This window comes from Ornithorhynchus anatinus, chromosome 3 (genome assembly GCF_004115215.2).
Source record: "Ornithorhynchus anatinus isolate Pmale09 chromosome 3, mOrnAna1.pri.v4, whole genome shotgun sequence".
NCBI classification, from domain to species: Eukaryota; Metazoa; Chordata; class Mammalia; order Monotremata; family Ornithorhynchidae; genus Ornithorhynchus; species Ornithorhynchus anatinus.
This window is the reverse complement of record NC_041730.1, coordinates 1,145,916-1,170,465: the sequence shown is the minus strand read 5'-3', so window position 1 is coordinate 1,170,465 and position 24,550 is coordinate 1,145,916. Positions and strand designations below refer to the sequence as shown.

Sequence of the window (24,550 nt, the reverse complement as noted above, 5' to 3'; positions counted from 1 at the left end):
TTGTCCCACATGAGACTCCCAGTCTTCATCCCCATTTTACAGATGAGGTGACTGAGGCACAGAGAGGTTAAGTGACTTGAACCCAGGTCCTCCTGCCTCCCGGGCCCGGGCTCCAGCCACGAGGCCGCATCGGCCGCTCAGGTCCCCCGCCCGGGCCGGTCCGGCGCCGGCCCCGCTGCCGCCCGTACCTTGAGCATGTGAGTGACGTAGACGCCGACGCCCTGGAGCAGGAGGCGGTTGGGGGCCGCGCGGTCGGCCTTCTTGGCGGCCACGTAGGAGTTGGCCCGGCTGACCAGGGCCCGCAGCTCCTCCAGGACCGTGCGCGTGTCCACGTTGTCGCACAGCGCGGCGTGCGCGGCCGCTTTCCGCGCGGAGAAGCTGCCGCGGGGAGAGACCTTCCCGGATCAATCCCCCTTCCCTCTTCTCCCACCTGTTTCATTCACTCGATCCTATCTACTGAGCCCTTACTCCACGGAGAGCGCCGGGCTAAGCGCCCGGGAGAGGACGGTGATAAACGGACGCATTCCCTGCCCCTAGCGAGCTCGCGGTCTGGGACATTCTAGAGAAGCGGCGCGGCGGCAAGAGCCCGGGCTTGGGAGTCCGGAGGTCGTGGGTTCGAATCCCGGCCCGGCCGCTCGGCAGCCGGGCGACTGTGGGCGAGTCACTTGGGTTCTCTGGGCCTCAGTTACCTCATCTGGAAAACGGGGATTAACCGGGAGCCTCCCGTGGGACGACCCGATGACCCTGTATCTCCCCCGGCGCTCAGAACGGTGCTCTGCACATAGTAAGCGCTTAACAGATACCAACGTTATCATCGTCATTCCCTTCTACGTCGCCCTGACTGGCTCCCTCTGTTCCACAACGCTTACGTCCATCCTGTAATTCATTTATTTACACGCACGTCCGTCTCCCCCTCTCGCCCGAACCTCCCCGCGGGCAAGGAATGCGTCTGTTTATTGCTGTATCGTACTCTCCCAAGTGTTTAGTACGGAGCTCGGCACACTGTGAGCGCTCGATAATACGACCGAATGAATGAATTCACGGGTTCGAATCCCGGCTCTGCCACTTGCCAGCTGTGTGACTGTGGGCGAGTCACTTCGCTTCTCTGGGCCTCGGTGACCTCCTCTGTAAAATGGGGATGAAGACCGCGGGCCCCACGTGGGACAACCTGACGACCTTGTACCCCCCGGGGCTCAGAACAGCGCTCTGCACACCGTAAGCGCTTAACAAGTACCACCACTTTTTTTTTTTTAAACGAATGAGTCACTCGAGGCCTCCGGCTTAGCCCCAGGTGACGTCTCGACCGCAAGCTCTTTGTGGGCAGGGATCTCGGCTATCAGCTCCGGTGTACCGTGGTCACCCAAGCGCTCCGTGCAGTGCCCTGCACCCGGTAAGCGCCCGATAAATGCCGTCGATCTACTCGGCCCGGGCGACGTTAGGCTTTTGGCACAAGGTGAATCTGAGACATGATAATAATGCTCGTTAAACCCTTACTACGTGCCGAGCTCCGTTCTCAGCGCCGGAATAATAACAATAGCGTTGGTATTTGTTAAGCGCTTACTATGTACAGAGCGCTGTTCTAAGCGCTGGGGTGGACACAGGGTCATCAGTTTGTCCCACGTGAGGCTCCCCGTCTTCATCCCCATTTTACAGAGGAGGTCACCGAGGCCCAGAGAAGTGAAGGGACTTACCCCAAGTCCCGCAGCTGACAGGCGGCGGAGCCGGGATTCGAACCCCCGACCTCTGACTCCCGAGCCGCCCGGGCTCTTTCCACTGAGCCGCGCTGCTTCTCGTGGGAGGAGCGTGAGCCCTCTGGCCTGGAATGGTCTCCCTCTTTGTATCCCGCAGATATCTACAGATCCGTAGATTCTAGTATATTAACGCCCGTCTCCCCTTCTAGACCGTAAGCTCGCTGCGGGGGGGGGGAACGGGTCCGTTTACCGTTATACTCCACTCTTCCAAGCGGCCCGTACAGTGCTCTGCACGGAGTAAGCGCTCAATAAATACGATGGGTTGAATGAACAACGACTCTCCCCACCTTCGGCTCCTCCCGGAGGCCTTCCCTGACCGCGCCCTCCTTCCCTCTTCTCCCCCTCCCTTCTGCGTCACCCGTTCTTGGCCTTTTTATTCACCCGTCTTCCCCAGCCCCACGGCTCGTATCCATCGAGCGCTCACCGTGTGCAGAGGACTATACTAGGCGCTTGGAAAGTACAATTCGGCAACAGACAGAGACGATCCTCGCCCAACAGCGGGCTCGCAGTCTAGCAGAATTGCTGTGGGCAGGGAACCGTCCACTCACACTCCCAAGTGCCCGGTACAATGCCCTGCGCGTAGTAAGCGCTCGATAAATACGACTACCCGATCGATTAACCTCCTTCTGGGTAGATTCGGGTCCTCACGCCTCGGTCGCGTGCCTCCTCCCCACCCCGGGGACCACGTCGGGACTCATGAGTTGCTGCGGTGGCCCCCTCGGGAGATGAGCACCCCCCCGTCCCCCGGTCCCGACCCTCCTCCGCGTCCCCCCGGGGCGAACCGGTGTCCCCGGCCAGCCGGATCGGCCCGGTCACACGGGGCGGGGAGAGCCGGACTCACCTTCGGTTCAGCTCCACTTCCTGCTCCTCCCACTTCTCGAACCCGCCCGTCACGTCGACCGGGGAGCGGAGGATGGCTTTCACGTTCAGGAAGAACTCCTGGGGGGGAGCGGGGGCCGGCAGAGGCCAGCGGGAGGCCGTGAGACGCCCCCCCGGGAGAGGAAACCGGGACATCCTGGGGGGCCCCCCACCGTGCCCCCCGTACCCAGGTCCGGCCCCCGCCTGCTAACCCTCTCGCTGTCCCTCCATCTCACCTAGTCGTTCAGTCGTATTTATCGAGCGCTTCCCACGTGCCGGAGCACCGGACTAAGCGCTTGGAACGGACAATTCGGCAACAGAGACCGTCCCTGCCCACGGGCCGCGGGAGTGGGGACTCACGTTGAGGAACTTCTCGTACTGGATGGCCGACTCCATGGTGTTGCCCGAGTAGTCCAGCGTGTCCTTCCACGAGTGCATGAGGAAGGCCAGGCGGAGCTGCCGTGCTGAGGGACCCGAGAGCCCCAGTCAAGGTCCCGGCCCCGGTCGCCGTCCCGATCCCGTGCCCGGACCCCTCCCGCCCCCTCCCCGGACGCGGGGCCTCCCCCCGCAGCCCGGCGGCCCACCCGAATGCTTCTTCAGGGCGTCTTTGATGGTGACGAAGTTCTTCAGAGACTTGGACATCTTGCAGCCGGCGATGGTGAGGTGGCCCGTGTGCAGAAAGTACCGCACCCAGCAGTCGTTGTCGAAGTAGGCCTGCGCCCGAGAAAAACGGGATCTCTCGGTTAAGCGCTTACTAGGCGCCGGGGTGGAGACGAGCTAACCGGGTTGGACGCCGGCCCCGTCCCGCGGGGGGGTTCGCAGTCCCGACCCCCATTGGACAGATGAAGTCAAGTGACTTGCGTTCACTCGGTCGTATTTATTGAGCGTTTCCTGGGTGCGGGCGCTGTACTGAGCGCTTGGAAAGTACAATCTCCCAAGGTCACACGGCAGACGAGTGGCGGGGCGGGGACTGGGACCAATGGGAAGGATGCTGATCATCAGCTCTACGTAGGCAGGGGATGTGTCTGTTTATTGGACGGTACTCTCCCAGGTGCTTAGTACTGTCCCCTGCCCCCGGTAGGCGCTCAATAAATACGACTGACTGGCTGACTACAGCAGACGTGCCTGGGGAAGTCTTGGCTCAAGACGACGCTACTGACGCCTGTCTACTTGTTTTATTTCGTTGTCTGTCTCCCCCTTCTAGACCGAGAGCCCGTTGTTGGGTAGGGATGGTCTCTATCTGTCGCCCAATTGTACTCACCAAGCGCTTGGTACGGTGCTCTGCACGCAGTAAACCTCGCTAAATACGTCCGAATGAAGACGATGCCCCTCTTCCCTGTCCCCGCCCAGCCTCCAAGACGCCCCCCTCCCAAACCCCACCTTCCAGGCCCTCCGCTCCTCCGCCTCAGGAGAGACGCTTCCCTGGGTGCGCGCGGGGCGAGTGGGCCGGGACGGTCTCTGTCTGTTGCCGGACTGTCCGTTCCAAGCGCTCAGTCCGGTGCTCCGCACACGGTCAGCGCTCGATAAATACGACCGGATGAACGAAGCAGCCCCACGCGGCCCACGGAGGGGGTTCCGGTCTCCGACAGCTCAGGGGACTCCAACTTCCAGGAACCCCAGGGCCGGGCCCGGGCCTACAGAGATCGTTCCCGTCGCCGGGGAGGCCACGGCACAGAGAACCCCGCTTCCCAGAAGCCCAAGGCCGTGCCTGGGACGGTTCCCGGATGGTTCCCGGCTCCAGGGGTGACAAGCGCTCCGAACGCTACGACTCCCAGGAACCCCACGGCTGGGAACCGTCTCCATCTATCCTTTTCTTCGGGGGAGACGACAGCTTGGAGGACGACGCCTCCCGGGAACCCAGGGCTGGGCCAGGCCCACCGTGGATAATAATAATAATGTTGGTATTTGTTAAGCGCCGACTACGGGCAGGGCACCGTTCTAAGCGCTGGGGGAGACACGGGGGCATCAGGTTGTCCCACGTGGGGCTCACAATCTCAATCCCCATTTTATAGATGAGGCAGCTGAGGCTCAGAGAAGCGAAGCGACTTGCCCACTGTCCCACAGCTGCCGAGTGGCGGAGCCGGGATTCGAACCCACGACCTCTGACTCCCAAGCCCCCGCTCTTTCCACTGAGCCACGCCGCTTCCCATAATGGTTCTTCTCTTCAAGGGCGACAACCGCTCGGAGGACTACGACCCCCCAGAGACCCCAGGGCTGTAACCCAGACCTATGGAGAGGGTGGGGAGACAATGGCTTGGAGAACTACAACTCCCAGAAATCTCAGGGGCAAGGCCAGGACTACCAAGATGGTTCCCGTCTCCAGGGGAGACGACTGCTCAGAGGACTACAATGCCCTGAGACCCCAGGGCCGTGGCCAGGCCCACCGACACGGTCCCCGTCTCCAGGGGAGACGACGCCTCAGAGGACTACAACTCCCAGAGACCCCGGGGCCGAGCCCAGGCCTACCAAGATGGTTCCCGTCTCCCTGGGAGACGACTACTCACAGGACTGACTCCCAGAAACCCCAAGGCCGTGCCCAGGCCTACCGACACGGTTCCTATCCCCAGGGGAGACGACTGCTCAGAGGACTACAACGCCCTGAAACCTCAGGCCGTGCCCAGGCCTACCAACGCGGTTCCCGTCTCCAGAGGAGACGACTGCTCCGGGGACTACAACTCCCCGAACCCCAGGGCCGTGCCCGGGCCTGCCAAGATGGCTCCCGTCTCCCCGGGAGACAACTCCTCAGAGGACTACAACTCCCAGAAACCCCAAGGCCTTGCCCAGGCCTACCAACATGGTTCCCGTCTCCAGAGGAGACGACTGCTCCGGGGACTGTAACTCCCTGAACCCCAGGGCCGTGGCCAGGCCTACCAAGATGGTTCCCGTCTCCAGGGGAGACGACTCCTCAGAGGACTGAAATTCCCAGAAACCCCAGGGCCGTGCCCAGGCCTACCGACATGGTTCCCGTCTCCCGGGGAGACGACGCCTCAGAGGACTACAACGCCCCGAAACCTCAGGGCCGTGCCCGGGCCCACCGACATGGTTCCCGTCTCCCAGGGCAGACGACTGCTCAGAGGAATACAACTCCCCGAACCCCAGGGCCGTGGCCAGGCCTACCACGATGGCTCCCGTCTCCAGGGGAGACGACTGCTCCGGGGACTACAACTCCCCGAGCCCCAGCGCCGTGGCCAGGCCTACCGAGAAGGTTCCCGTCTCCCCGGAAGACAAGAGCTCAGAGGACTACAACTCCCTGAAACCCCAAGGGCTGGGCCCAGGCCTTCAGTGGATGGTTCCCATCTCCAGGGGCGACTACCCTCAAAAAGCCGCATGACCCCGAAGCCCCTAATAATAACGTTGGCATTTATGGAGCGCTTAATACGTGCAGGGCACCGTTCCAAGCGCTGGGGGAGATACAGGGTCATCGGGTTGTCCCGCGTGAGGCTCTCGGTCTTCATCCCCATTTTACAGATGAGGTCACCGAGGCCCAGAGAAGTGAAGCGACTTGCCCGCCGTCACACGGTTGACAAGGGGCAGAGTCGGGATCCGAACCCATGACCCCTGACTCCCAGGCTCTCTCCACTGAGCCACGCCGCTTCTCTCCGGGGCCCACGGAGCCGGTTCCATAGGTTCCGGAAGTGAACGGCTCCGGGACCTCCACGGCCCAGAGAGCCCGAGGCCGCCCCATGGCCCGTGCGGCGTGTCGCCCGGGAAGATGGGCTAAGAAAACGGAGGTGGCCGCCGGCCTGCCGCCCCTGCCCCGGGTGCCCCGGGTCCCCGTGGTGGCGGCAAGGAGGACAACCCGATCGCCTTGCATCCCCCCAGCGCTTAGAACAGTGCTCCGCGCCTAGCAAACGCTTAACAAATACCGTCGTCGTCGCCGAGGAGGAGCCGGGGGCCGGTCCCAAAGAGGCGACGACGAGGCCCAGGGCGGTGGCCAGCGCGGGGAAGCAGTGTGCCCTAGTGGCCAGAGCCCGGGCCTGGGAGTCGGAAAGACCCGGGTTCTAATCCCGGCTCTGCCACCCGTCTGTTTGACCTCGGGTAAGTCATTTCACTTCTCAGTTATCTTACCTCCTCCGAGAGGCCTTCCCAGACTGAGCTCCCCTTTTCCCGCTGCTCCCTCTCCCCCCCTTCACCTCTCTGCAGCTAAACCCTCTCTCCCCCCCTTTCCCTCCCCTCGGCACCGTACTCGTCCCCTCGACTGTATATATTTTCATCACCCTATTTATTTTGTTAATGAGATGCACATCGCCCCGATTCTATTTATCTGCTATCGTTTCAATGAGATGTTCATCCCCTCGACTCTATTTATCGCTACTGTTCTCGTCCGTCCGTCTCCCCCGATTGGACCGTGAGCCCGTCAGAGGGCGGGGACCGTCTCTGTCGGTTACCGATTTGTCCATTCCAAGCGCTTAGTCCAGTGCTCTGCACATAGTAAGCGCCCAATAAATACTACTGAAATGGGGATTAAAACTGTGAGCCCAGTGTGAGACGGGGACTGGGTCCAACCTAATCATCTTGTATCTATCTCAGTGCTTAGAAGGGTGCCTGGCACGTAATAATAATAATAATAACGTTGGTATTTGTTAAGCGCTTACTATGTGCAGAGCACTGTTCTAAGCGCCGGGGTATACAGTGTAATCAGGTTGTCCCGCGTGAGGCTCTCAGTCTTCATCCCCATTTTACAGATGAGATAACTGAGGCCCAGAGAAGTGAAGTGACTGGCCCACAGTCACCCGGCCGCCAAGCGGCCGAGCCTGGATTCGAACCCACGACCGCTGGCTCCCAAGCCCGGGCTCTTTCATTCATTCACTAGTATTTATTGAGCGCTTACTATGTGCAGAGCACTGTACTAAGCGCGTGGAATGGACAAAACCTGACCAGTGACGGGCTTACACTCTTTCCACTGAGCCGCTAGTAAGCGCTTAACAAATACCACGATTATTATTGTTATTACTATTATTATTATTCCCCCCCCTGGGGGGGGGGGGGTCCGTCTCGCCCGCCCGGGGGGGGCGGTCAGGGCGCGCGTGAGCCGGGGCGGGGGGGGGGGGGGGTCGAGGGGCCTCGCACTCACCTCCGACTGTGCCAGCTCGTTGTCGTGGTGGGGGAACCGCAGGTCGAAGCCGCCCCCGTGGATGTCCATGGACTCTCCCAGGATGGTCCCGGCCATGGCGGAGCACTCGATGTGCCAGCCCGGTCGCCCCTGCCGACGCGTCCCACCGGTCGCCTCGTGTCCCCCGTCGCGCCCTCCCCGCCCTCCGCCCGGTCGGCCCCGGCTCTGAGCCCGGGGCCGGGGGCCGGGGGCGGTCCCGGGAGGCGCCGCCCCCCCCCCCCCCCACCGCCGCCGTTGGGATCCCGCGCCCCGCCTGGCCCGGCCCGCGCCCGGAGGAGGGGCGGCGGGCTCTCCTACCTTCCCCCACGGACACCCCCAGGACGGCTCGCCGGGCTTGGAGGCCTTCCACAGCGCGAAGTCGTTGGGAGACCGCTTCTCGCTCAGCCGGTCGGCCGACACGCTCAGGTCGCCTGTGACGGGGAGGCCCCCGGCGCGTGAGCGCCTCGCCGCCGCGGGCCGCCCCACGGCCCCCCGCGTCCGCGGAGGAGGAGGAGGAGGAGGAGGAGGAGGAGGAGGCCGGGGCTTCCCGCCCGCCGCCCCCTCGCCCGCTCTCCTCCATCCGGGCGTCGCCAGGGTGGGCGGCTCTCACCTTCCCCCTCCTGCAGGGCCTTCTGGTCGCCCACGGCCTCGGGGACCAGCTTGGCGTAGGAGTGCCTGTCGCTGGCGTCGAACTTGGCGGTGTCGAAGTAGACGGAGCCGTTGGATTCGTAGCTGGGGAAGGGATGGGGGGATGCAGGGGGTCCGGGGCCTTCCCGGAGCGGGCGGGCCGGAGGCGGAAGGTGCGCTCCCTCCGCACCCGGCCCGGTGTGTTACCTCCCCCGGGGCGTTGCGGCCGCAATGCCACCCTCCCCGGGGGCCGAACCAGCGCGTTCCCCCCCCCCGAGGGGCCTTCCCGGACCGAGCCCTCCTTTCCTCTTCTCCAACTCCCTTCCGCGTCACCCTCGCTCTTGGGTTTAATGATGTTGGTATTCGTCAAGCGCTTACTATGTGCCGAGCACCGTTCTAAGCGCTGGGGGAGACACGGGGGAATCAGGTTGTCCCGCGTGGGGCTCACGGTCTTAATCCCCATTTTACAGATGAGGTGACTGAGGCAAGGAGAAGTGAAGTGACTTGCCCCCAGTCACCCAGCTGACAAAGCGGCAGAGCCGGGATTCGAACGCATGACCTCTGACTCCAAAGCCCGTGCTCCTTCCACTGAGCCACGCTGCTGATTTGTCTCCCTTCTTCACCCCAAGCCCAGCCCCACCGCTCATTTTTTGTTTTCCCAGTATCTGTTGAGCGCTTACAAATGTGCCGAGCACCGTTCTAAGCGCCAGGGTAGATACGAGGTCATCAGGTTGTCCCACGGGGGGGCTCACCGTCTTCATCCCCATTTTCCAGATGAGGTGACGGAGGCCCAGGGGAGTGAGGTGACTTGCCCGAGGTCACCCAGCTGACAAGCGGCGGAGCCGGGATTAGAACCCAAGACCTCTGACTCCCAAGCCCCGGTTCTTGATTGTGTCCGACCTGATGAGCTTGGATCTACCCCAGCGGTTAGTACAGTGCTTGGCACACCGAAAGCATTTAACAAATGCCTTTATTTTAAAAAAAGCGCTTAGCAAATACCATAAAAAAAATTTAAATCGATAAAAGAGCTCTTGGAGCAGACAGGTGCCATCTCACTCCAAGCCACAAGAGGGCGTCCCATTCCCGCCATCCCTTGCCACAAGGGGGAGCCTCAGCGCCTTCCTTCATGTCCCAATAATAATAATGCTAATAATCATAATAATAATAATAATGTTGGGGTTTTTTTTAAGCGCTTACTATGTGCCGAGCACTGTTCTAAGCACTGGGGGAGATACAGGGTACTCAGGTTGTCCCACGTGAGGCTCACAGTTTATCCCCATTTGACAGGTGAGGTCACTGAGGCCCAGAGAAGTGAAGTGACTTGCCCCCGGTCACACAGCCGCCGAGTGGCAGAGCCGGGATTCGAACCCATGACCTCGGACTCTCAAGCCCGGGCACTTTCCACTGAATGCTTCTCTAATTACTCTAGTAGTAACTGTGGTATTTGCTCAACACCTACTATGCGCCAAACACCGCACTACGCATTGGGGTAGGTACAAGAACATCCCGTTTAATAATAACGTTGGCATTTGTGAAGCGCTTACTACGTGCAAAGCACTGTTCTAAGCGCTGGGGGAGATACAGGGTCATCGGGTCGCCCCACGTGAGGCTCACGGTTAATCCCCATTTTCCAGATGAGGTCACTGAGGCCCAGAGAAGTGAGGTGACTCGCCCCCAGTCACACAGCTGACAAGTGGCAGAGCTGGGATTCGAACCTATGACCTCTGACTCCCAAGCCCGGGCTCCTTCCACCGAGCCACGTTAGACTGGGAGCCCGTCAGGGGGCAGGGATCGTCTCGGTCTGTGGCCGAACTGTCCGTTCCAAGCGCTCAGTCCAGCGCTCTGCACGTAGTAAGCGCTCGATAAATGCTACTGAATGAATGAACCAAGTCCCTCACTGGGCCCACAGCGGGAGGGAGAACGGGTAGCGAAGCCCCATTTTGCAGATGAGAGAAGTGAGGCTGAGAAGTGACCCGTACCAGGTCACGGGGCAGGCGAGCGTGGGAGCTGGGACTAGAACCCAGGTCCCCTGACTCCCAGGCCCGCGCTCCTCTCGCCGGGCCCCGCTGCTTCCCCGCCACGTGCCCTCTAATCCCGGCAGCTCGGGGGTCCCCCGGGGAACGGGCGCTGACACCAGGGGACCCCAGAGTTTGGCGACTGCCCGGCGGCCCCCCCCCAGAAAGTCAGGGCTCCCCCAAATCCCCGCGGACAAGCCCTCCCCCCCCCACCCCCGGCACTGACCCGTAACCATTGTCCACAATCCTCTGGACGAAGCTCACGATTTCCGGCACGTACTCGCTGACGCGGGTCAGGACGTCGGGGCGCAGCACCTGGCGAGGAGAGATTTTCCCGTCACCACAGAGAGCGTCACCATCCTTCCCGTCTCCCGGGCCCCTCCCCTCGGCTCCGCTCTCGTTCCAACCCCGCATTCAGTCTCTCGCTAGATCCCGCCGGTCCCGCCTTCACGACGACGCTTAAAATCCGACCTTTCCTCTCCATCCCGACAGCTGCTTCGCCCATCCAACCCCTCATCCTCTCCCTCCCTGACGACCGCGTCAGCCTCCTCACTGACCTCCCTGCCTCCTGTCTCTCCCCACTTCACTCTGCTGCCCGGATCATTTTTCTACAAAACCACCGAGGCCACGTTTCCTCACTCCTCAGGAACCTCCAGTGGTTGCCCACCCGCCTCCCCGTCGAACTCCTCCCCACCGGCTCTAAAGGCGTCCATCCCCTTGCCCCCTCCTACCTCACCTCACTCCTCTTTTCCTACAACCCAGCCGGACGACTTGGTCAGTTTCGCCGTCCCTCTCCCCCGTTTAGCCCGTGAGCCCGTCGTTGGGCGGGGGATGGTCTCTATCTGTTGCCCAACTGTCCACTCCAAGCGCTCGGTCCAGCGCCCAGGACGTGGTAAGCGCTCGATAAATACGACCGAACGAATGAATGCACGCTTTGCTCCCCTGCCGACCTCTCCCCCGTCCTTCCGACTCTTCCGTGTCGCCACCAACCCCTTGCCCACATCTGGCCCGGAAGAAGGCCCTCTCTCCTCAAATCCTTCCGACGACGCCCTCCCCCCCCCCGCCCCCGCTTCGAAGCCTTACTGAGGGCCCACCTCCTCCAAGAGGCCTTCCCGGACTAAGCCCCGCTTTTCCTCATCTCCCCCTCCCTTCTGCGTCGCCCCGACCCGCTCCCTTTATTCGTCCCCCGTCCCGGCTCCCCACTTACGTCCACATCTGTCATTTATTTATTTATATTAATGTCCGCCTCCCCCTCTAGACGACGACCTCGCCACGGGCGGGGACCGTGTCAGTTCTCTTGTTGCGTGGTACTCTCCCCGAGCGCTCAGTACGGGGCTCCGCACACCGTAAGCGCTCGATAAACGGGACCGACGGAGGGATCCCGGGACATCCGAGGGCCGGCGGGGGACGAGAGGAGGCGGGGCGGGCGGGCCGGGGACGTGGACCTCGGCGGGGAGGGGGTGGACGGGGGCCGGGGCGGAGCGGGCCGGGGGACACTCACGTTGAGGGCGTCCATGTCTTTGTGGAACTCCGCCTCCCAGAACTTGGGGAGCCGGGAGAAGATGGAATTGTCCGCCACCTCGCTGCCCAGCCTGGTGTCCAACCAGTCCGACAGCAGGTCCTTGGCCGCCTCCAGCAGCACCTGCGGGGGACGGGGAAGGGGGGAAGAGGACGGGAGGGAGAGAGAGGGGACCGCCCCCCGCCCCCGGGGCTCCCTCGTCGGGCCCGGCTCACGCTGAAAGACTCTAACCTCGTGGTGGACGGGGACCGTGTCTGTCTATAATAATAATAACGTCGGTACTTATTAAGCACTTACGATGCGCAGAGCACCGTTCTAAGCGCTGGGGGGGGGATACAGGGTAATCGGGTCGTCCCGCGCGAGGCTCGCGGTCTCGATCCCCATCTTCCAGATGAGGTCACTGGGGCCCGGAGAAGCGAAGCGCCTTGCCCACGGTCACCCAGCTGCCGAGCGGCAGGGCCGGGATTCGAACCCGTGCCCTCCGACGCCCCGGCCCGGGCTCTTTCCGCCGAGCTACGCCGGGGATGGTTCCGCCGTACTCCCCCCCGGCGCTCGGGCCAGCGCTCTGCGCACGGCGAGCGCTCGGGAAACACGGCCCAACGGACCCGGGCGAGGGCGGGTCTCCGGAAGCCGGAGGGGAGGGGACGCCCCACCTGGGCCCGCGCCTCGACCTCGCGGTCGGGGAGGTGGCGGTCCACGGCCTCCCGGAGCGGCTCCGCGGCCCGCCGCACCGCCTGCTCCGTCCGCTCCAGCATCCGCCTCCGGTCCGGGTCCGGCGTCGCCCTCAGCTTGGCCGAAAACGGCTGCGACGGGAGGAGGCCGGGCCGTCGGGACCCCGCGGGCCGCCCGCCCGCCGCCGCCGCCTCCCCCTTCCCCAACCCCGGCGTCCCCCGCTGACCTCGGAGGCCGCCCGCACGTCGTCCAGGAGCTGGCGGGGCCGGGGGCCCCGCCCCCGGTACTGCTCGAACAGGTGGTTCTGCCGGGCTCTCTTGATGATCTGCGAGGGGCGGGGAGGGGAACGCGGCCACGGACCGCTCTAGACGCCTCGGCCGAGGGTCCCCGGCCCGGCCCCTCCGCCTCCCGCCGCTCTCCCCGCCGCCCTGCCGAAACTGGAGGACCCCCAGGGCGACACGAGGCCCCCAAGGAGGCTCAGCCCTTCGCAATGATCTTATTGTTACGAGATGATTCATTTGTTAATGAGACGTACGTCGCCTCGATTCTCTTTATCTGCTGTTGTTCTACTGAGATGCTCATCCCCTCGATTCTGTTTATCAATCGCCATCGCTCTCGTCCGTCCGTCTCCCCCGATCAGACCGGGAGCCCGTCAGAGGGCGGGGACCGTCTCTATCTGTTACCCATTTGTCCACTCCAAGCGCACAGTCCAGTGCTCTGCACATAGTAAGCGCTCGATAAATACTATTGAATGAATGAATGAATTGTTCTACTGTAATAATAATAATAATAATGTCGGTATACGTTAAGCGACTTGCCCGAGGTCACACAGCAGACAAGTGGCGAAAACGCGATTCGAACCCGCGACCTCTGACTCCCAAGCCTGGGCTCTGTCCACTGAGCCACGCCGCTTCCCTAAGAGCAGAGTGACTTAGCCAAGGTCACAGAGCCAGACAAGTGGCGGAGCCGGAATTAGAACCCATGACCTTCTCCCTCCCGGGCCCACGCTCTGTCCACGACAGCGTGCTGTTTCTCGAAATGCGTCCGCCTACCGTTACACTTGACTGTTACACTGTGTCTGTCTACCTCCCTCTAATCATAATGATAACGTTGGTATTTGTTAAGCGCTCACTATGTGCAGAGCACCGTTCTAAGCGCTGGGGCAGACACAGGGGAATCAGGTCGTCCCACGTGGGGCTCCCGGTCTTCATCCCCGTTTTCCAGATGAGGTCACTGAGGCACAGAGAAGCGAAGCGACTCGCCCCCCCCAGTCACCCAGCTGACAAGCGGCCGAGCCGGGATTCGAACTCATGACCTCCGACTCCAAAGCCCGGGCTCTTGCCACTGAGCCAACGCTGCTTCTCTAGACCGCGGGCTCGACGTGGGCAGGGAATGTGGCTGTTTACTGTTCCGTTGGCCTCTCCCAAGCGCTCAGTACAGTGCTCTGCACGCGGGAAGCGCTCAATAAATACGACTGAGTGAACGAACGGGCGGACCAACCCGCGCGGGGCAAAAACCAGGACCCCTCCACTCCCGCACACTCCCGCGGACACGAACCCGGACCCCCCCCCCGATATAATATTTCCGTTATTTATTCCCATTCCCGTCTGCCTCCCCCTCTAGACCGTACGCTCGCCGGGGGCGGGCAACGCGTCTGCCAGCAGCGTGGCTCGGTGGAAAGAGCCCGGGCTTCGGGGTCCGGGGTCACGAGTTCGACTCCCGGCTCTGCCGCTTGTCAGCTGTGTGGCCGCGGGCGAGTCGCTTCGCTTCTCGGGGCCTCAGTTCCCTCATCTGTCAAACGGGGATGAAAAGTGTGCGAGCCCCGCGTGGGACAACCCGACGACCCTGCGTCTCCCCCAGCGCTCCGAACGGTGCGCGGCACCTAGTGAGCGCTCGACAAATACCGACATCATTATTATTATCACCGTCCTCTTCCAAGCGCTCAGTCCGGCGTTTCGCCCAGAGCCAAGCGCTCGACAGATGGGGCCGCGCGGCCGGACGCGCGAATGAGTCCCGGGGCCCGGGGGGCGTCCTCACCTTGTCGTCGACGTCGGTGATGTTCATGCAGTAGAAGACGTCGTACTTGAAATAGTCTCTCAGCACCCGCCGCAGGATGTCGAAGGAGATGTAGGACCTGGGCCGGAGCGGGGCAGGGGTCTCCGCCGGGGGGTCCCTCCCCCCGCCCCCGGCCCGCCCCGGGCCCCTCCCCGCCCCCCGGCCCCGGGCGGAGGAGGCGCCTACCTGGCGTGGCCCATGTGCGACGCGTCGTAAACGGTGGGTCCGCAGCAGTACCACGTCACCTTCTTCCCGCGCTGGGGCACGAACACCTCCTGGGGGGGGGGACGGCCGCCCGTCGGGCGCGAGCGGGGCGGGCGGCCGGACCGCGGCATCCTCCCCCGTCCGCTGCTCCGGGCTCCCGGCGCCGAGCGCGGCGCTCGGCGGGCGGATCCCCTCGGCGGGGAGGTCCCGCTCGGGCCTCCGGCCCGGCCCCCGGCGATCCCGCCGCCCCTCCGCCCGCCGCTACCCCGCCGTGCCCGCCCCCCGCCGTCCCACCTTGGTTCGCGTCAGGCTGTTGTAGAGGCGAAGGCGACGGGGCTCCGTGCCCTCGGGCGGGGACCAGGGCGGCTGGGGCCGTCTGCCCTTGGCTACGGCCACGCGGGCACCCGGACGGACGGGGGGGGGGAGAGACGGACAGGTCACTCGGACTGCGTCCGACTCGGTCGCCTATTCATTCGTTCATTCGATACTATTTATTGAGCGCTTACTATGCGCAGAGCGCTGGACTAAGCGCTTGGAACGAACAAGTCGGCGACAGATAGAGGCGGTCCCCGCCGTTCGACGGGCTCACGGTCCGATCCGGGGGGGGACGGACGGACGAGAACGATGGCGATAGATAGAGTCGGGGGGAAGAACGTCTCGTAAAAACGATGGCGACTAAATAGAACCGAGGCGATGTACATTTCATTAACAAAATAAATAGGGTAGGGTAATAAATAAATAGGGTCGCCTAGTATCTAGCCCAGCGCTCGCAACAGTGCCCGACACGTGGTAAACGCCTAACGGACACCACCATTTTTTTCCCCGCTGGGCCTCCTTTACCTCTTTCGTAAAATAGGGGTTCGATACATGTCCTCCTTTCTACTTCAGCCGTGAGGAAAAGACTACGGGAAAGGGGCTGCGTCTGACCGCCGACCTTGATCTATTTCTGAGAAGCGGCGCGGCTCAGTGGCAAGGGCCCGGGCTTGGGAGTCGGAGGTCACGGGTTCTAATCCCGACTCCGCCGCCGGTCAGCTGGGTGACTCTGGGCCGGTCACTTCGCTTCTCTGGGCCCCCGTTCCCTCCTCTAAAATGGGGATGGAGACCGTGAGCCCCACGTGGGACGACCTGATCACCTTGTATCGCCCCCAGCGCTTAGCACAGTGCTCGGCACAGAGCAAGCGCTTAAAAACACCACCATCGTCATCGTCATTATTGATTTCCAACGGCATTTAAGTGCTTACTCTGTGCCAGGCACCGCGGTAAGCACAAGTTAATCAGGTTGAACCCCATCCCCCTTCCCCAGAGGACTCACGGGCTTCATCCCCATTTCTCAGATGAGGCAGGCGAGGCCCAGAGGAGCGAAGTGACTTGCCCGAGGTCACACAGCGGACCGGCGGCGGGATCGGAACCCGGGTCGCGCTGACTCCCAGGCCCGGGCTCCATCCACTAGGCGAGACAGCTTCCGTGTGTAGAACAGCGCTTGACACGTAGTAAGCGCTTAACCAATTCCGCGATCACGGTTAACATCATTAGCGATATTAACACTCGTGACGCTGGTATTCGTTAAGTGCTTACTATGTGCCAAGCGCCGTTCTAAGCGCTGGGGAGGATAAATAATAATGTCGGTATCTGTTAAGCGCTGACCATGTGCAGCGCACCGTTCTAAGCGCCGGGGTAGATACAGGTTGGCCCACGTGAGGCTCACGGTTAATCCCCATTTGACAGACGAGGTCACTGAGGCCCAGAGGAGTGAAGCGACTCGCCCACGGTCACGCCAAGCGGCGGAGCCGGGATTCGAACCCATGATCTCCGACTCCCAAGCCCGGGCTCTTTCTGCCGAGCCACGAGGGCGATCAGGTCGTCCCACGTGGGGCTCACGGTCTTCATCCCCATTTGACAGATGGGGGAACTGAGGCACGGAAGAGTTAGCGGGCGGCCGGGGGGGGGGGGGGGGGGTCTGTCCCCACCCGGACCACCGGCTTCCCGATCCTGGTTCCGGGCGACCGGGCGTGAGCCAGGGTCTCCGAGGTCGGCCCCTGCGGCCCCTCGGACCCCACCCCGGTGCCCACCCCCACCCCCGTGGTCGCCGGGAGTCCCCAGCCGGGGGCTTTTGGCCGGGCACGGACCCAACCCGGGGGGCGAGGCGGGGGGGTCCGGGCAACCCTGGGGGTCTCTCCCCCGATTAGACCGTGAACCCGTCAACGGGCAGGGACGGTCTCTCTCTGTTGCCCAACCGTCCATTCCAAGCGCTCAGTCCAGTGCTCTGCGCACAGTAAGCGCTCAATAAATACGACCGAAGGAATGAACGAATGGGGGGCGACTCCTCCACTGGCCGACGGCAACGTCGGCCTCCCCGGCCCCCCGAGACCGACCCCCCCCCCCCGCCCCCCTTCTCCGGCTCTCCCTCCCACCTCGGGGGGAGAGGGGACCGGCCAGCGGGGGGGACAGAGGGGAGGGAGCCGACCCTCCCACGCCCGACCCCGAACCCAGACCCTCGCCGCCTGTCCGGGCGGCAGGGCCGCCGGCAGCGTAGGAGAGACGCAGCCGTATCGCTCGCAGGGGCCCATCCGAGACGAGAGAGGCGATCCCTGCCCCACGACGGGCTCGCCGTCTGCAAGAGACGGCGGGGGAGGGTCGGGCTGGCGAGAAGCAGCGCGGCCTAGGGGACGGAGCCCGGGCTTGGGAGTCAGAGGTCGCGGGTTCGAACGCCGGCTCCGCCGCACGTCCGCCGGGTGACCCGGGGCCAGTCACTTCGCTTCTGCGGGCCTCGGTTCCCTCATCTGGGAAAGGGGGATGAAGACCGGGAGCCCCACGGGGGGAACGACCTGGTATCCACCCCCAGCGCTCAGAAGAGTGCTGGGCATATAGTAAGCGCTTTAACAAGTACCATAATTACTGTTATTATTATTATTACTATTATTACGAGGGGAGGAAGGGGAGGGGAACAAGGGCAGGGACGGGGCGGGTGCCGTCGCCACCTCAGAGCGGCCAATGCCAACACCCGCAGTCGTCGCCCGGCCCCAGGCCTGACGCTTCACCACCCCCCAGCCTCGGCGGCCTGGCCTACCGGCCAGACCCCGGGCGTCGGAAGGTCACGGGTCCTAATTCCGGCTCCGCCGCTCGTCTGCTCTGTGACCTTGGGCAAGTCACTTCACTTCTCTGGGCTTCAGTGACCTCATCTGTACAGTGGGGATGGACACTGTGAGCCCCACGTGGGATAATAATGGTGATAATGTTGGTATCTGTTAAGCGCTTCCTAGGTGCAGAGCGCCGTTCTAAGCGCCGGGGGAGATACAGGGTCATCGGGTCGTGCCACGTGAGGCTCACGGTTAATCCCCATTTTACAGACGAGGGAACTGAGGCACGGAGAAGTGAAGTGACTTGCCCAGAGTCACACAGCTGTCAAGTGGCAGAGGCGGGATTCGAACCCATGACCTCTGACTCCCTAGCCCGGGCTCTTTCCGCCGAGCCGCGCTGCTTCTCATGGATGACCTGATTACCTTGTGTCTACCCCGGCGCTTAGAACGGTGCTTGGCACAGATTCAGCGCTTACCAAATACCATCATTAGCGCTGGGCTCCGGGGCTTCCGCCGGCTCATTCTTCAGGCGACAAGAGACGCTGTGCTTGGCGCTGTGCCTGGCTTTTGGAGGGCGGTGCCCGGCACCTCGGGAATACCTTTCCCCACAGCTGCCCCAGAGCTGAGCCCAGGGTCTGCAGCAGCCCTGATTCCTCGTCGTTATAACAATGACAATAACGATGATGATGATGACAGGAATGGTGGTATTTGTCAAGCGCCTACTATGTGCCAAGCACTGTTCTAAGCACTCGGGGGATACGAGGTGAACAGGTGGTCCCACGTGGGGCTCAGCTTTTAATCCCCATTCGACGGATGAGGTCGCTGAGGCACAGAGAAGTGAAGTGACTCGCCCAAAGTCACCCAGCTGGCAGGCAGAGGAGCCGGGATTTGAACCCACGACCTCCGACCCCCGGGCCCGGGCTCTTGCCACCGAGCCACGCTGCTTCCCGACTCGCAACCCTGCTCACTGCCCACCGCTCCTCCGACATGGAGTACTAATAAAAATGATAATGATAATAACGCTATCTGTTAAGTGCTTACCGTGTGCCGGGCACTCTCCTAAGCGCTGGGTTCATTCATTCATTCATTCATTCAATAGTATTTACTGAGCGCTTACTACGTGCAGAGCACTGGACTAAGCGCTCGGAACGGACGCATCGGCAACAGATAGAGGCCGTCCCCGCCCTCCGACGGGCTCACGGTCTAATCGGGGTTCGATACAAGGTAACCAGGTCGGATACGGTCCGCGTCTCACCGCCTTCATCCCCCGTTTGGCGGATGAGGGAACGGGGGCCCAGAGAATAATAACAACGTTGGTATCTGTTAAGCGCTTGCTATGTGCAGAGCACCGTTCTAAGCGCTGGGGGAGATACGGGGTCATCGGGTGGTCCCACGTGAGGCTCACGGTTAATCCCCATCTTACAGATGAGGTCACTGAGGCCCAGAGGAGTGAAGTGACTCGCCCACAGTCACACAGCTGACGGGTGGCAGAGCCGGGAGTCGAACCCATGACCTCTGACTCCGGAGAAGGGAAGCGACACGCCCCAGCTCACGCGGCGGACGAGCGGCGGAGCCGGGATCGGAACCCGGGTCCTTCTGACGCCCGGCCTCCTCGAGACCCGGGGCCGGGGAGCGGGACCGGGGCCTCCACCCGGGCCTCCCCTCCCCGCCCGCCCTCTCGGAGAAGGCATCCCGCCGTCCGAGGCCGCGGCGGGCGGAGGCCGGGCGCCCGGGCGCCGTCCCCGGGGGGGGGGGGTCCCTCCCCTCCGGAGCCGGGGGGACGGAGGGCGGGGACGCGGGGGGCGGCCGGGGCGCGGAGGCCGCCCGGGCGAGTCGGCGAGTCACCCGTCGCCGCCCGCCCCGGGGCGGGGGCGGCCGGAGGGGCAGGGAAGCTTCCCCGGGCGGTTCCTAATTGGGGCCCGGGCGGCGTGGGGAGGCCCGGATCAAAGCCGAGGGCGGCTTTACGGGGTTCTCGGGGGGGGGGGGCCCGCCCCGCCCGCCCGCCCGGGCGCCGCCCGGGGCGGGACACCCCGTCCCCCTCCGCCGCCGCAGGACGGCCGGGACCCCCCGACGGGGGGGAGGGCGGGGCATTCTCCGCGGCCCGGCGCCCCCCCAAGACGGGGACCCCCCGGGGCCGGTGACCCGGCACGGGGGGGGGCAAGGGTCCCTGGGGAAGCAGACGGAAAAGGCGGGCACGGGGAGGGGCCTCATCACCGGGCGGGGATCGTCCGTCTCCGGTGCCGGACCGTATAGCCCAAGCGCTCAGGACAGCGCTCTGCACAGAAGCGGCGCTCGGTAAATACTACCGAATGAACGACGGCGGTTCGTTTTCGGGCTCAGGGCGGCGGAGCGCCTCCTCGGTGCCGAGCGCCGGCCCAAGCGCTGGGGTAGACCCAAGCTAACGCGACTGGACCCGATCCCTGACCCACTTTGGGGCTCCCAGTCTTCACCCCCGTCTTAAAGACGAGGGAACTGAGGCACCGAGAATAACCACCACCACCGTGGCATCCGTGAAGCGCTCGCTACGTGCCGAACACCGTCTTAAGCGCCGGGATAGGTAGGAGCTACCGGGATCGGACGCGGTCCCCGTCCCCCGGGAGGCTCACGGGCTTCATCCCCATTTTACCGACGAGGGAACCGAGGCCCGGAGCACCGAATGATGATAACGTTAACGTTGGTATCTGTTAAGCGCTTCCTCCGTGCGGGGCACGGCTCTGAGCGCTGGAGTAGATACGGGGTCATCGGGTCGTCCCACGTGAGGCTCACGGTCTTCATCCCCATCTTCCAGATGGGGGAACCGAGGCCCAGAGAAGCGAAGCGCCTCGCCCACAGTCGCACAGCTGACGAGCGGCGGAGCCGGGAGTCGAACTCACGACCCCCGCCTCCGAAGCCCGGGCTCCTCCCAGTGAGCCGCGCTGCTTCCCCTGAAGTGACTCGCCCATGGTGACAGAGCGGGCGGGTGGCGCAACGGGGATCAGAACCCAGATCCGGGCTCCATCGGCCTGGCCTAACGGAGAGAGCCCAGGCCCGGGAGTCGGAAGGACCTGGGTTCCGATCCCGGGTCCGCCGAGTGTCTGCCGCGTGACCTCGGGCCGGTCGCTTCCCCGGGCCTCGGTCGCCTCATCCCTACGACGGGGCCGAGGACTTGAGAGTCCCCAGGCGGGACTGTATCCGAGCCCGTCTGTCCGTGTCCCCCGAGCGCTCACGACGGCGCCTGGCACGTAGTAAGCGCCCGACGGACGCCGTCATGGTTACCGTCGCCTCCCAGGCCGCGCCAGCGGTGGACGACGGATGATATAATGATAACGTTGGTATCTGTTAAGCGCTTACTACGTGCCGAGCACCGTTCTAAGCGCCGGGGTAGACACGGGGCATTCAGGTCGTCCCACGTGGGGCTCACGGTCTTCGTCCCCATTTGACAGACGAGGGAACCGAGGCACCGAGAAGTGAAGTGACTCGCCCCGAGTCACGCAGCCGACAAGCGGCAGAGCCGGGATTCGAACTCATGAGCCCTGACTCCAAAGCCCGGGCTCTTTCCTCTGAGCCACGCTGCTTCTCCAATAACAACGTGGGTATCTGTTGAGCGCTTACTACGTGCCGAGCACCGTTCTAAGCGCCGGGGGAGACACGGGGGATTCAGGTCGTCCCACGTGGGGCTCACGGTCTTCGTCCCCATTTGACAGACGAGGGAACTGAGGCCCAGAGAGGTGAAGCGACTGGCCCACAGTCAGGCAGCTGATAAGGGGCCGAGCCGGGATTCGAACCCATGACCTCTGACTCCAAAGCCCGGGCCCTTTCCACTGAGCCGCGCGGTCACGCAGCGCGCGGGCTGGTCGGACCCCGTCCTGGGCGCCGGGGCGTTTAAGGGTCACCGCTTGGGATCCCGGGGGGCGGTGCCGGGGGGCGGGGGGCACCGGGGCGGGGGGGGGGGGGGAAGGGGGGTGGGCACGTGTTAGAGGGTCGAGGGAAGGGCACGGGGCTCCGAGGGGTCCGGCCCGGGAGGAGGGGGCGAGCTACGCGTCCGCCGGCTCTCTCCCGTCGCCGTCTCCCAAGCGCTCGGCCCTCACGTCCGCTGAGCGGCCTCGGTCGAGTCACCTCCCCGGGCCTCGGTTCCCTCGTCCGGCAAACGGGGACGAACCGCCCGACGATCCCGTATCTCCCCCAGCGCTCAGGTGGGCGCTCTGCCCGGGGTGAGCGCCTAACCGACACCGACGTTATTCTTCCCGGCGCTTAGAACGGTGCTTGCACGTAGTGAGCGCTCAACGGATACCGTCCTCATTCGTCTCGGCTCGTCCGCCGCGAAAGCGGGGACCGAGAAGCAGCGCGGCCTCGGAAACGACGACGATCAGGTCGGCGTTTAAGCGCTCACTCTGTGCGGGGCACCGTTCTGAGCGCTGGGGGAGACACGGGGTCAATCAGGCGGTCCTCAGTGAGGCCCAAAGTGAATTCCCGTTTTCCGGGTGAGGTCACCGAGGCACGGCAAAGTGAAGTGACCCGCCCACGGTCCCGCAGCCGACAAGGGGCGGGGCCGGGATTGGAACCCTTGACCTCCGGCTCCCAAGCCCGGGCTCCTTCCACCGAGCCGCGCTGCCTCTCTAGACGGGGCCCGGGCCGGGGGTCGGGAGGTCGTGGGTTCGAATCCCGGCTCTGCCTCACCTCCGCCGCGTGACCTCGGGCCGGTCGCTTCGCATCTCCGGGCCTCAGTTACCTCCTCCGTAAAACGGGGATCGAGAAGCAGCGAGGCCTGGTGGATAGAGCCCGCCCCCCCCCGGGAGTCAGAGGTCGTGGGTTCTGATCCCGGCTCCGCCACCCGTCTGCTGGGTGACCCCGGGCAAGTCGCTTCGCTTCTTTGGGCCTCGGTTACCTCGTCTGTAAAATGGGGATGAAGACCGTGGCCTCCCCATGAGGGACGGAGACCGGGCAACCCGATTACCGTGTATCTACCCCAGCGCTTAGCACGTAGTAGGCGCTCAAATGCCACAGTCATCATTATCACTTCATAAATACCACGGACGACGAAGCGGGAGGAGGGTGGCCGGTGGAGAGGGCCCGGGCCCGGGATTCGGGGGACCTGGGTTCGGATCCCGGCCCCGCCTCTTGCCGGCTGCGTGACCTCGGACAGGTCGCCTCACGCCTCCGCGCCTCGGCTCCCTCGTCTGCAAAACGGGGGGCGGGAGGGAATTCGATCTTCCGACCTCCCTCCCCCTTCGACGGGGGCTCCGGGTGGGACCCGAGAAGCGGCGCGGCTCGGTGGTCAGAGCCCGGGCTTGGGACTCGGAGGTCGTGGGTTCGAATCCCGGCTCCGCCGCCTGTCAGCTGGGTGACCCCGGGCAGGTGAGGCGCAGCCCGGCTCGGCGGGGCGCGCGAGGGCCTGGGCGTCAGAGGTCGTGGGTTCGACCGCCGGCTCTGCCGCTTGGCAGCCGTGTGACCTTGGGCGGGTCGCTTCACTCCTCCCGGGCCTCGGTGCCCTCCTCTGTCAAATGGGGATGAAGCCCGTGAGCCCCACGCGGGACAACCCGATGACCCTGCATCTCGCCCAACGCTTCGAGCGGTGCTCGGCCCACGGTCCGCGCTTCGCCGCCACCGTCGGCGTCATCATCACGCCCCGACTTCTCTGGGCCTCGGTTCCCTCGTCTGTCAAATGGGGACGACCTGATGACCTTGGGGCTCCCCCGGCGCTTAGGACGGCGCTTGGCAGGCGGTAATGCCATCACCGTCATTAGCATTATCAATAATCACGTCGGGATCGGTTAAGCGGGCACCTTTCTCGCTGAGAAGCGGCGTGGCTCAGCGGAGAGAGGCCGGGCTTGGGAGCCAGGGGTCATGGGTTCGAATCCCGGCTCGGCCACTTGTCAGCTGGGTGACCGGGGCCGAGTCACTTCGCTTCTCTGGGCCTCAGTTCCCTCATCTGGCAAATGGGGACGAAGACTGGGAGCCTCACGGGGGACCACCTGATTCCCCCGTATCTCCCCCAGCGCTTAGGACAGTGCTCGGCACGTGGTAAGCGCTTACCAAATACCAAAAAAAAAAAGAAAGAAAAAAACCTTTCTGAGTACCCGAGCGCTTAGCCCAGTGTCTGACCCGTGGTAAGCGCTTACCGGAGGGGGGGGCCGGGGTGATCTCTCTCTCCGCAGCTTCCAAGCGTTGAGCACAGTGCTCTGCACCCGGGAAGCGCTCAGTAAATACGTTGGGATGGACGGCTGGGGATGGGGGGGAGGGGGGGGCGGGGCGCGCTGTAGAGGGTCGGGACTCACCCTGCTCGGCGGCGGCGGCGGTTCCCGCCATCCTGCACCGTCGGGACCGGACACCTCCCGGGGCGGCGACGGCGACCGCGACCCCCGCGCCCGCTCCCAGGCTGATGCAACCGCCGCTCCCGCAGGCCCCGCCCCGCCCCGCGCTGGGCCGGGGCCGCCCGCCGGGGGGCGGGGCACGCCGGGACTCGTAGTCTGCCCCCCCCCCACCGCGGGGCACGCCGGGACTCGTAGTCTCCCACCCGCCGCGCGGCATGCCGGGACTCGTAGTCTGCCCCCCCCACCGCGAGGCACGCCGGGACTCGTAGTCTCCCACCCGCCGTGTGGCACGCCGGGACCCGTAGTCTCCCACCCGCCGCGTGGCATGCCGGGACTCGTAGTCTGCCCCCCCCACCGCGAGGCACGCCGGGACTCGTAGTCTCCCACCCG

General features: G+C 64.1%; 1 protein-coding gene across 1 annotated transcript in view; it reads right to left on the bottom strand.

Annotated features, from left to right (window-relative positions):
* CARS1 (cysteinyl-tRNA synthetase 1) overlaps positions 1-24,218 on the bottom strand; it is a 34,065-nt gene extending 9,847 nt beyond the window's left edge. Inside the window, exons 1-15 of the mRNA XM_029061178.1 lie at positions 24,125-24,218; positions 15,088-15,179; positions 14,776-14,864; positions 14,572-14,668; positions 12,761-12,859; positions 12,516-12,665; positions 11,845-11,985; positions 10,570-10,658; positions 8,312-8,433; positions 8,020-8,132; positions 7,684-7,812; positions 3,194-3,323; positions 2,970-3,073; positions 2,593-2,690; positions 189-378 (exon numbers count right to left, since the gene is read on the bottom strand). Coding sequence (XP_028917011.1) covers positions 189-378; positions 2,593-2,690; positions 2,970-3,073; positions 3,194-3,323; positions 7,684-7,812; positions 8,020-8,132; positions 8,312-8,433; positions 10,570-10,658; positions 11,845-11,985; positions 12,516-12,665; positions 12,761-12,859; positions 14,572-14,668; positions 14,776-14,864; positions 15,088-15,179; positions 24,125-24,155 — 1,674 coding nt within the window. The 5' untranslated portion in view covers positions 24,156-24,218. The remainder of the gene's footprint in view (positions 1-188; positions 379-2,592; positions 2,691-2,969; positions 3,074-3,193; positions 3,324-7,683; positions 7,813-8,019; positions 8,133-8,311; positions 8,434-10,569; positions 10,659-11,844; positions 11,986-12,515; positions 12,666-12,760; positions 12,860-14,571; positions 14,669-14,775; positions 14,865-15,087; positions 15,180-24,124) is intronic.
* Positions 24,219-24,550: the final 332 nt, after the last annotated feature.